The sequence below is a fragment of the Oncorhynchus nerka genome, linkage group LG9b, assembly GCF_034236695.1.
Source record: "Oncorhynchus nerka isolate Pitt River linkage group LG9b, Oner_Uvic_2.0, whole genome shotgun sequence".
NCBI lineage: Eukaryota > Metazoa > Chordata > Actinopteri > Salmoniformes > Salmonidae > Oncorhynchus > Oncorhynchus nerka.
Genome location: NC_088424.1, coordinates 34,661,733 through 34,674,175, shown reverse-complemented (window position 1 = coordinate 34,674,175; position 12,443 = coordinate 34,661,733). Strand labels below are relative to the sequence as shown.

Here is a 12,443-nt window from a genome sequence, read left to right as displayed (position 1 = left end):
CCAGTATCTATTCTTTCCATAAATAATGAAGGCCAGTATCTGCTTCTTTCCATAAATAATGAAGGCCAGTATCTGCTTCTTTCCATAAATAATGAAGGCCAGTATCTGCTTCTTTCCATAAATAATGAAGGCCAGTATCTGCTTCTTTCCATAAATAATAGGGAATAAATCATCTCAAACTGCAGCCATCAAAAAACTTGCGCACAGAAGCAAGAAACAAGCTTCACATGGGTATTGAGCATGGGAAATGCATTCTACATGTTTATTATTACTATTATTATAAAGACAGAAATATACATGTAAAAGCTTCATTGTATAAAGGAATATTATTGGGAATATAGCCATATTATAAACAAGAGAAAGGAGAAGGGAATATATTTGAAAAGCCTAAAATTGAAAAGTACATCGAGATGAAGCCGCATGTGTGGATGCTATTTCTCCAAAGGCCCTTAGAAATTGAATTAGCATAACAATAAAAAATCCCCATCAAAATCAATACTACCTTGGATGTGTGCTTAGTTGCAATCAAACCAAGTCATTAAAGTCTGTCGGTGGTCTGAGTACTTGGAGGAACTGTAATACAGAAACCAGCTATACTCGGAATGTACACAGTTTCTATTGGTGTGTATTCTCAGAGATGTTTTTATTCTACTGAAAATGTTAAATGAATACCTGAATTCCTTTCTTCCTCAGTATTATATATGTGCAACTTAAAACATTGTAGGTGCTATACCGTTTTGATCGGAAGTGACTTAAAGGATTGTGTCATGTATTTTGAAGCATGTTGCCAATAGCCCCTACCACTCCCATTGTTTCACCAGCAGCGATGCTCATGTGGAGTTAGGAAAAAAAGAACACTAAGTCATATTTTGTGTCAATGTCTCTTTTAAAAGTGAATTGAACAACCTTTTTAAATGGCAGTCATTTTTACAATATTCATATGACAACATTAATATTTACTGCAAAATTCTGAAAACTAAGTGATACTTTAATCAAATGATGATAAATATGATGTTTGTACTAAGGTTGATTGTACTCAAGCTGCCCATTATATACAGGAAAAACATTGTTTTCTTTTTGAAAAAAAAACAGTTTGCTTAGGTTATTTTATATCAGATAACATTCATTACATTTCTAAATAATTATGTTTCGAAAATAAATAATGGCTTTATCCACTGGGCACATTTCGCTATGATTGTTGCTTATTCCAAAAGTTTCTTCTTGGGGTCAAGATGACCCTTGTTGGTAATCGATATAAGGAAAATATGTTGGTAGATTGAGGGTTCATGGAGATATGGCAATGCACTTCAGGTAAGGAGTATTTCGCCATCACTAAACCCTCAGCAGCATCCAGGCCAGGGCCATGAGGCCCAGAGAGGAGCACATTGTGGAGGCTCCCGAAGCTGGACGGCTCTGGGTCGTCACCACCCAGTCATTGAACGGCTGGATGCTCCTGAAGACATTGGTCATCAAGGCAGAGGTGGAGTTGTGGTCAATGTGCAATGTTGTACTGAAGAGATCAATCTGAGGGGAAAAGGTTGATTAATTACTGGGATCATAGACATGAGTGTGACATCAAGCTGGTCCAATGGCTTTATCCACTGGGCACAAACGTCAGCTCAACATCTACTTTCAGTTGAGCTGCCAAGTAACGTGAAATCAACTAAACTTTGAGATAACTGCTCTCCAAGTAAATACATAAATATATCACAAAAACAACAACTTTAAGGCATGTCATTGCATTTCGGTTAAAAATAAGAAATGTATGAAATGTGTGTTCATATGCCGTACATCCTGTTGCATGAATTTTCCTGCACAGCATGAAATGATAACTTTTAGAGTATCACAGTTTTTTTTAAAGCTTCTAAAGTTTGTAATCGCCACGTTAAATTATCCGACTTGATTTGCCCTAACAAAAAATGTAGCAACCCCTATAAAAAAGTCCTTTAATTATAATCCACATAACAATACACATTTCCTTTTGCTGCAGGTCTATTTCCTGCTGTTTGAAACTGGCTCAAATTAAGATGTGGGATCTTTATGTTCATGACTTCTTGAAGAGACAATTAATACGTCACAATCTCTTTTGTTGGACCACCCCAGATGAAAGATCATGTTTGGTAATATTTTTGAATCATTATTTTTATAATGTTTCATAAGCAGAATAAATAAAGGTGGATCCTGCACTTAAAGATAATTGAATACAGTCCATGTTTCTTGTCGGAGCTATTTTTATTTTCTGGTAAGTAGAAATGGTGTTCACTCTCTGGTGAAATTGTTGCACAAACTCACCAAGTCCTGGCTGACTTTGATAGGGTCCTTGAACACGGTCCAAACCACAGCCTCGTTGCAATTTGGAGTAGTCAGGGAGCCAAGGTAACGGTAGTATTTGGTACGGTCCACCCCTTCCAGGAGCTCATCCAATGAAATAGCACGAGTAATGTTCACAATATCATCTTGAGGAAGAGAGAAAGAAAAAACCTATATAAAATCATATGCTACTGAAATTGAACAAGAAAATTACTCATTTTGAATTCAAAGAGAAAACTAATGCCAAATCCTCTTCCAAACTTTATTTTGAGGAAGTAGTCAGAACCAGTCAAATTTCTCCTCTCACCCTTTAGTGTGATGTTGGCCAAGTAGGATGTCAGAGTATTCCAGGCTGCTGGTGAACCAGTTGCATTACCCGGCATGGCCTGTTTGAAAAACAAAGACTTTAGACGTAAAAAACAGCAATAAAACATTGAAATGCCTAATCTACTGTGGACAAATGAATGCCATTTCTAAGAAAGTTAAAGCATCCTCTCACCTCTATGAAGAAGCCAAGAGCAGCGAGTCCCGTGCTGTCTGCAACGGCCGTGGTCGTGTTACCGTTGTGTGAAGACTTTGCATTTACTATGTGCAACTGAAAGGTGAAGCATAACAGTTGATCTAAAAAGTTATCTGAATCCATTGGGAAATTCAAACACTGTAATGATACATTTAAAAAGGTAGACTACAATCTGCTATATATACAGCTGTTTAAGGGTCATTTAAATTAATGACATATATATGCCCCCTGATTATTAAGGAATAGAACTTATAAATGCCTCATGAGCTCAGTACAACAGTCGGATTATTACACCATCTATGAATATGAGAAAGGTTACATCTCCGCATATGTCAGCTTTCTAGTAAACCAAGTGGCAGAGATGCAGTTTGGCTGGAGGAATAATTCAGACTGGACTAAGGCTAAATGAAGACCTTGACATTGGTCCATTGTAGTATGGTATATGTGCATTAGTATGAGAAGTATCACCCAATGATACATAGGCTAAATTCAGATTCTCAACCCTTCTCCCAAAGTGTACTAATACACTTCCACACATTAATTTAATAGGAATGGATTAGTGCTTGGAATATGGTGGAAACTCCCTCCAGGCATGCTTGCACCAATCCTTGTATGGGGGGGGTGGAAGAGGGGACACTAATGGAGAAAGGTATAGAATCAGAACGCAGTAATGTTGTGTTGAACCTTCCCATACCTCCATGGGGTAGCGGGTTCCATCCACTGTGTGCTCCGACCCAGGTACTGAGGTACCATTCCCCCAGTGGAGGTGAAACTGCAGGCTGTCATAGGCCTCAGACAGGGCCCCACCTGTAACCTGGACGCCACTTGTCAGTTCCACTTTGACTGAAAGAAAGAGAGGAGGAACAAAAGAGAGGAATTGGTTACATTTTGCACATAAGGGTTCCTGGTTTGGTTCATACATTATCCTCAAGTGGGACTTTGTGTGTATGGATTGAGAAAGCAAGGCATCCATCCATTCTCCTCACCAGTTTTGCCAGTGTTCTTGATATTCTTCATTGTAGAGTTGTCTCCGTATTTGGTGAAGTTGAAGGCAGTCAGGGTTTCATCGCCCACTGCTGATGCAGAGGCGATGTTGATGGGAGACTGACGGGATCCGTTGCAATGTTCACTGGCAATGGTGGACCAGGTGGTGTCATCTTAACATGGAATCAATCATACAATGGTTTCAATATACCATCGTTTTATAAGGGTCATATAATATGCTAATAAATCAATTCTCTAGTCTATTATCCACTGCTAACTGCTATCGCAATCACTTCAATTTGTGAGTAGAAATTACACTGTAATCAGTGGGTAAAATCAATACTTACCACAACTAGGATCATGGTAACACCACACTGTTACAATTGAAGAAGGGAAAAAGTTATGCAGAGTCACAACATTGATAGAAGAGTCACAGTCCAACAAAATAATAGAATAATCACTTACAACCGCCTGCAGCACCGTATGTAGTGGGGACAAAGAGTGTCGCAACGATAACCACAAGTTGATTCATCTGAAAGCGAGACAAATGCAATTATGAATGGAGAGACCACTAAAGCACCGACCAACACAAGACATCCATGCACTTAGAAAAGTGGTTGAAATTTGGTCAGTCCACCCTGGTCTTAATTCTCTTCATTCACAACGTCCACAAACATAGACGTCTATGATTGGTTCCGATTTGGTCGAATCCGTACTGGCCTTGATTTGACCCAAATATAGGCATTGATATTTCACAAGTTTGGACACTACTGTCGTCTACTATGCTCTACTGTACTGTGCTATCCAAACTTTTTAACATGGACATCTATGATTGGTTCAGATTTGGTCCAGACGACCAAATTTGGTCTTGTTTGGCGGCGGAGGTCATTAGTATAATACCCAGTGTGCTTTGAACATGTTCATTGTTATATATTGGTCATTTAGAAGACCCTTATCCAAAGTGACTTACAGTTGGTGCAATCAACTAAGGGAGATCAACAACCACATACAATATCACAGTCCTAGTGAGTAGGGGTGTTAACCCCGGTGTCCTGGCTGCAGATCTTAATTTGACCCAGATAGGATTTTTACATACCAAATAACCACATCATATGTTATAGCAATCTGTCAGTCGATGACAGTCTTTGACATGGCACGCAGCCATTGGTTAATGCATGCAACATCTAAGCAGGGGAACGTGACCAAAATGTCTTTTGGGAAAGGCTGGCATTAAAACTCCTCCTTTATCTGTTGTTGGACATCTGTCAGGTTCTCCAGCAACACTGAATCCTTTTTGTTTACTTTGTGTGCATCCAAGAAGCAAACATGAGTAAATAGACATGTATTTTTGTTTGACAGTTTTCACTGATGCGGGTGATTGTTTTGAGTTGACTCACGATTGTTTGTAAATGTATATACGGCTCCCGGAGCACAGTTTCCTTTGTTATGTTGGCGGGTAAAGTATCGAGCTGATTACTCCGTTTCCTATCTCTTTTATTTTTTAATGAATTCTGTTAATTAGAAATAATTATTTCTGGTCTGAGTTATGACATGAGTTAGAATAAATGATGTCATGTTGAAACTACCTTGATGAATTCTGATTGTTTGCCATTATTGAATAGCGACTATATCTTTATGATTTGATTTATGCATTATGGCATTTGATTTATTATTGTTTGTTCTCAGATTTTCATTCCAGCACACTCTGAATCAATTAAAAGTCAACAACAGTGAGACTAACCAACTCTGTGTCTTTCCTTCTGCCAAACCTTATTAGTTTTGTTCACCTGTTCACCAATTTCTTCTCCTGACCTAACCAGTCCCCCTGGCCTAACCAGTCCCCCGAGTGCCAACACTCATTTGTAAAAACGTTTCTGTAACCGTTGTTGAAGTGTTCTGTTTGTTCTTCAGAACTTTGCACATGACCACTGCCAGTTCTGATGCTTTTGGGCAAGTGACAGATTTGAGCAATTTGAAATATTCCATAGGCCTACTGCAATCTTTTATTCCACACTGAAATCCTATATTATTTGGAAATGTTACTTTTGAACATGCACATAATGCTTTCTTTGTTGACATGTATATATAAGTGATTATGTATGGATGAAATTTGGCCATAGAAACTATTTCCAAAACAATATGTATTTTCAACGTCCGGAAAATAATTTTAAACGTCCATAAACAATGTATTTCCAATACCCCAATCTCACACTCTTTGCAATTCATCCCTTGGTAAATTACTAGGAAGCATGAGGCGGCAGGGTAGAGCATTGGACTAGTAACCGGAAGGTTGCAAGTTCAAACCCCCGAGCTGACAAGGTACAAATCTGTTGTTCTGCCCCTGAACAGGCAGTTATCCCACTGTTCCTAGGCTGTCATTGAAAATAAGAATTTGTTCTTAACTGACTTGCCTAGTTAAATAAAGGTAAAATAAAATTAAAATAAATAAAAATTAAAACAAAAAAAATGAATAGTCACTGACTTCCCATCACATGATTTGGCATAAATGCAGTGAAACAGCCTAGTCAATGAGATGTGTGCCACTTCAAACATACCATATCTTAAAAGCATGGCATATTATTCCATAAATGTATATGTATGTTAGCATTAATGCCAGAATCATCTTACCTTAAAGCCACACCTGTCTTCACCTCTCAGTCCTGTGCGCTCAGCCTCCCATCCTTCCTCTTTATATTCAGTGGCACACCTCAACTAGAAATAATGAACACACCTCCTTTTGTAACTCAGCCGGTGGGTTTCAAGTTGTGTGTTCAAAATTGTGTAATACTGTAAAAATAACGCCCATTTGGAAAGCAGAAGGTTAGGTGAGCTTTGCCGGGAACGTTATGCAGTACCTGTGGCAATGACAATAATGAAAGATTAACTTCGACCTTTAGAAAAATGAAACAGTCAGCTTTAGCAAACTCCAAAATCTTGGCTTCAGACTAGTCCTCATAGCAGCACAACCAGTCAACCTAAATCAAGTGACATGATTCAACAGTAGGCTATTTGGTCTACAGTTCATCATAGTGTTTTAAACTATACAACAGCTTCAGACAAAATGGCACTTTATTTGCAACCTGACATAGAAACAAACTGCATAGATGAACATGTAGATTGGGGGAATCTCTTCACACTCCTTGACTCCCTTTTGAATAGAAGGATGTTTGCTCTTCTCAGAAGAAAAATGGTCCTGCTCCAAAAGAAACGTTCCTCCTTCTTCCTTTCCAGCCTTCCTGACCTTACTAAAATTCAAACTCTGTTTATGTGTTAAATGCTCTACAACAAAGCTTTCTTAGTGTCCAACAAGCTTTCTCTACCCTTAACCTTGTTCTGAACACCTCCAAAACTGTGTCATGTGGTTTGGTAAGAAGAATGGCCATCTTCCCATAGGTGTAATTACTACCTCTGAGGGTTAAGAGCTTGAGATAGTCACCTCATACATGTACTTGGGAGTATGGCTAGACGGTACACTGTCCTTCTCTCAGCACATATCAAAGTTGCAGGCTAAAGTTACATCTAGACCTGGTTTCCTCTATCGTAATCGTTCCTCTTTCATCCCAGCTGCCAAACGAACCCTGATTCAGATGACCATCCTACTGTCATGACGTTGCCCTCTTTGGGTACAGCGAGCACTCTGCTCCTACAACCAGACTGCTGTGGTCAGGGAGAGGTCGTAAATTCCTGAGGAGAGGATCTCCTCATGGCCATACAGTATAACGACAGAGTGAATTTTCATTGAGAACAAAGGAATTTCTTCTACCTCACAGAACTTGAGGTCCGAACAACATTAATGTTCCAGGGGAAGGTATAAAAGATTGGTGAAGAATCGAGCCACGAACTGGTCCGTTTGTTACATTTTGGTGATGCTCATGGGAGATGGTGCGGCCACATTACCATAAAGCTGTTTATATAATAGCCGCAGATATGGGGTTTACATCTAATTGTTGTATAAGATGAATGAGTGAGGATGATACTGTTGGTAAAATTCTGTAATGTGATTTTGGACTGTTTAATGAAGGAAACTCCAATTCCCTTTTGAGTTTAACTAAATCAGAGGACCACCCATGAGCCTAGTTAGGTCGGACATCCTGGGACAGGCCCTTTTCTGCAATTCCGGATAAAACCCCAATTTTGAGAAATTCTCAGTAGACCATGTTTCTCTCAATCACTGGAGGACAAAGATTGCAGACCATTGCTGAATCTTTTAACCATACCACGTGGTTACACTCTTGGACTATTGATACCGACAGAATAAAAACAAGTCTTTGATATTAATTACTAGTCTGCAGCTAGGAATTCAGTATCATTGAACACTAAGAACGACAACCGCCGAAACATCTATTCTATAACAAATGAAAGAATGTCACTCTGAACAATCCACTCTGTCATGACGTTGGCCTGGGGGGGTAGGTTTATGACAGTCATAAATACCTTTTCTCCGTATTCCCCAAGGTGTCTACAGCATTGTGACAAAGTTTTATGCATTTATGTTGAAGAATACCACTTACATTGCGCAAGTGGTCACCTGATGGCTCTCAGAGTGATTCTCGCGTAAAATACAGAGGTAGCCATTATTCCAATCGGTCCTACTGAAAAACCAATTGTCCCGGTGGATACATTATCGAATAGATATTTGAAAAACACCTTGAGGATTGATTATTAACAACGTTTGCCATGTTTCTGTCGATATTATGGAGCTAATTTGGAATATTTTTCGGCGTTTTCGTGACTGCAATTTCCGGGCGATTTCTCAGCCAAACGTGAAGAACAAACGGAGCTATTTCGCCTACAAAAATTATATTTTTGGAAAAAAGGAACATTGGCTATCTAATTGAGAGTCTTTTGAGTGAAAACATCCGAAGCTCATCAAAGGTAAGCAATTTAATTTGATTGCTTTTCTGATTTGCGTGACCAAGTTACCTGCTGCTAGCTGGACAAAATGCTATGCTAGGCTATCGATAAACTTACACAAATGCTTGTCTAGCTTTGGCTGTAAAGCATATTTTGAAAATCTGAGATGACAGGGTGATTATCAAAAGGCTAAGCTGTGTCTCAATATATTTCACTTGTGATTTTCATGAATAGGAATATTTTCTAGGAATATTTATGTCCGTTGCGTTATGCTAATTAGTGTCAGTCGATGATTACGCTCCCGGACCCGGGATGGGGAGTCACTTAAACCCAATTTTGTATTGCTGATTCAAATTGTTAGCCAGGGTTCATGCAGATAACCAAGAATTTACAACTTTCAGATGAGACTGAATTAAGATGACAATTAATATTGACTGCTATTGATGTAAAATATTACTAGGTCTTTAAGAGTTTATTCGGAAGATAACAGCTCTATAAATATTATTTTGTGGTGCCCGACTCTCTAGTTAATTACATTTACATGATTAGCTCAATCAGGTAATATTAATTACGGAGATATTATTTTATAGAATAGCATGTCATATCACTTAATCCGGCATAGCCAAAGACACGACAACTCTAACCATGACAGAGTTAGAGAGCGAGAGAGAGAGAGAGGACGAAAACTCTCCAACAGAAACTAATTTTTCAACAAAGATCAAGACGACACACTGAGCGTAAATATATATATTGATTGCAATTGTTCCCGAATGAGTGAGCATTCATGTGTAAAGGATTAGCATTTCAAATGTTATAATTATTACCTCTGTAGTGACTTCTTAGTCGACCCCCACTTCCCTTTTGTCTAACAAGCCTCCATGTCGGTTTAGCCCACTAGGGCACATTCTAAAATTTCTTAACCATATTTACTTTGTTTGTTTTGTTTATGTATTTCTGTGAATTACTTAGTTAGTAATAAATAAATGATTTAAGACCATTTATGTATGGATGACTCATAGTGATGACTGGGTTCGTGCAGATAACCAACAATTTACGACGTTTGGAATGAGACTAAAGTGAGGTAAATTAAATCTTTCATTAATCAGAAGACTATTGATCAAATATGAAAATATCTGAAAGGTTATTTTAGGAAATGATAACTTTGTAACCTGAATATTTTCCTTGGTGCCCCGACTTCCTAGTTAATTACAGTTACATGATTAATCAGTTTGATCGCGTAATACTAATTACAGAGAATCTTTGATAAAAACTAAAAGTCTTAATTTAATGATAGTAAAGACACGACACTACCCATGCAAGATTACGGAGACATACTTTATCGATCGGCAGGTAAGGGTGCTCTCGAGCGGCTAGATGTTCTTTACCATTTAGCCATCAGATTTGCCACCAATGCTCCTTAAATGACACATCACTGCACTCTATTCTCTTCTGTAAACTGGTCATCTCTGTATACCCGTCGTAAGACTCACTGGTTGATGCTTATTTATAAAACCCTCTTAGGCCTCACTCCCCTCTATCTGAGATATCTACTGCAGCCCCCATCCTCCACATACAACACCTGTTCTGCCAGTGACATTGTGTTAAAGGTCCCCAAAGCACACACATCCCTGGGACGCTCCTCTTTTCAGTTTGCTGCCGCTAGCGACTTTAACGAGCTGCAAAAAACACTCAAACTGGACAGTTTTATTTCAATCTCTTCATTTAAAGACTCAATCATGGACACTTACTGACAGTTGTAGCTGCTTTGTGTGATGTATTGTTGCCTCTACCTTCTTGCCCTTTGGGCTGTTGTCTGTGCCCAATAATGTTTGTACCATGTTGTGTTGCTACTATGTTGTTATGTTGTGTTGCTACCATGCTGTGTTGTCATGTGTTACTGCCTTGCTATGTTGTTGTCTTAGGTCTCTATTTATGTAGTGTTGTGTTGTCTATCTTGTTGTGATGTGTGTTTTGTCCGATATTTATATTGTATTTTTAAAAAAAAATTTATCCCAGGCCCTGTCCCCGCAGGACGCCTTTTGCCATTTGGTAGGCCGTCATTGTAAATAAGAATTTGTTTTTAACTGACTTGCCTAGTTAAATAAACACAAATAAATAAATACGTCCGTGCCTGTAAGATATGTTATGCTGCAGTACTGAAATTTCCACAAAAGAATGTTGTTTCATAACGTTCTCTGAACTATTTGAGAACATTCCCAATGTCAAGCTAGTTGCAGAATGTTCCTAGAACATTACAATAATTGAAATAAAATGAATAGAACATTAAGGAAACCTTCTGTTAAAGTAATGAAATACCAAGAAATTGTGTTTTTTGTGTGCTGAGAATTCAGAGAATGTTCCAAATCCAAGCAACTATCCTGCACCTTTACTAGAAAGTTGTACTCAAACTAACCATAGGACAACTACGTTCTCACCAAACTCTGATAAATATTTGGTTCTCAGAGCGTTATGTCCAAGCTTGGTTGTCTTCCCCTTTTCCATTCAAGTGCGACCTAGACTAAATCAAATCAAATCAAATGTATTTGTCACATACACATGGTTAGCAGATGTTAATGCGAGTGTAGCGAAATGCTTGTGCTTCTAGTTCCGACAATGCAGTAATAACCAACAAGTAATCTAACTAACAATTCCAAAACTACTACCTTATACACACAAGTGTAAAGGGATAAAGAATAAAGAATATGTACATAAAGATATATGAATGAGTGATGGTACAGAGCGGCATAGGCAAGATGCAGTAGATGGTATCGAGTACAGTATATACATATGAGATGAATAATGTTGGGTATGTAAACATTATATTAAGTATCATTGTTTAAAGTGGCTAGTGATATATTTGACATCAATTCCCATCAATTCCCATTATTAAAGTGGCTGGAGTTGAGTCAGTGTGTTGGCAGCAGCCACTCAATGTTAGTGGTGGCTGTTTAACAGTCTGATGGCCTTGAGATAGAAGCTGTTTTTCAGTCTCTCGGTCCCAGCTTTGATGCACCTGTACTGACTTCGCCTTCTGGATGATAGCGGGGTGAACAGGCAGTGGCTCGGGTGGTTGTTGTCCTTGATGATCTTTATGGCTTTCCTGTGACATCGGGTGGTGTAGGTGTCCTGGAGGGCAGGTAGTTTGCCCCCCGGTGATGCGTTGTGCAGACCTCACTACCCTCTGGAGAGGCTTACAGTTGTGGGCAGAGCAGTTGCCGTACCAGGCGGTGATACAGCCCGACAGGATGCTCTCGATTGTGAATCTGTAGAAGTTTGTGAGTGCTTTTGGTGACAAGCCGAATTTCTTCAGCCTCCTGAGGTTGAAGAGGCGCTACTGCGCCTTCTTCGTGATGCTGTCTGTGTGGGTGGACAAATTCAGTTTGTCTGTGATGTGTACGCCGAGGAACTTAAAACTTACTACCCTCTCCACTACTGTCCCATCGATGTGGATAGGGAGAGTGTGAGTGTGAGGTTATTTTCCTGACACCACACTCCGAGGGCCCTCACCTCCTCCCTGTAGGCCATCTCGTCGTTGTTGGTAATCAAGCCTACCACTGTTGTGTCGTCCGCAAACTTGATGATTGAGTTGGAGGCGTGCGTGGCCACGCAGTCGTGGGTGAACAGGGAGTACAGGAGAGGGCTCAGAACGCACCCTTGTGGGGCCCCAGTGTTGAGGATCAGCCGTGGGTGAACAGGGAGTACAGGAGAGGGCTCAGAACGCACCCTTGTGGGGCCCCAGTGTTGAGGATCAGCGGGCTGGAGATGTTGTTACCTA

General features: G+C 39.5%; 1 protein-coding gene across 1 annotated transcript; it reads right to left on the bottom strand.

Moving 5' to 3' along the window:
* Positions 1–234: 234 nt before the first annotated feature.
* LOC115114716 (carbonic anhydrase 4-like) lies at positions 235–6,522 on the bottom strand. Its single transcript, XM_029643189.2, has 9 exons — positions 6,443–6,522; positions 4,280–4,346; positions 4,162–4,188; positions 3,817–3,987; positions 3,525–3,673; positions 2,810–2,905; positions 2,618–2,696; positions 2,293–2,456; positions 235–1,524 (listed from the first exon to the last, which is right to left on the bottom strand). The coding sequence occupies exons 2-9, from the start codon at positions 4,344–4,346 to the stop codon at positions 1,333–1,335; spliced, it is 945 nt and encodes a 314-aa protein (XP_029499049.1). The 5' UTR covers positions 6,443–6,522; the 3' UTR covers positions 235–1,332.
* Between the last annotated feature and the right edge of the window lie 5,921 nt (positions 6,523–12,443).

Excerpts from the sequence above, each read along its gene's own strand:
- LOC115114716 (XM_029643189.2), bottom strand. The coding sequence starts at position 4,346 with ATGAATCAACTTGTGGTTATCGTTGCGACACTCTTTGTCCCCACTACA. Across the intron at positions 3,988-4,161 it reads TTACCATGATCCTAGTTGTG|ATGACACCACCTGGTCCACC; the intron begins GTAAGTATTGAT and ends TTCCATGTTAAG. Across the intron at positions 3,674-3,816 it reads CAAGAACACTGGCAAAACTG|TCAAAGTGGAACTGACAAGT; the intron begins GTGAGGAGAATG and ends TCTTTCTTTCAG.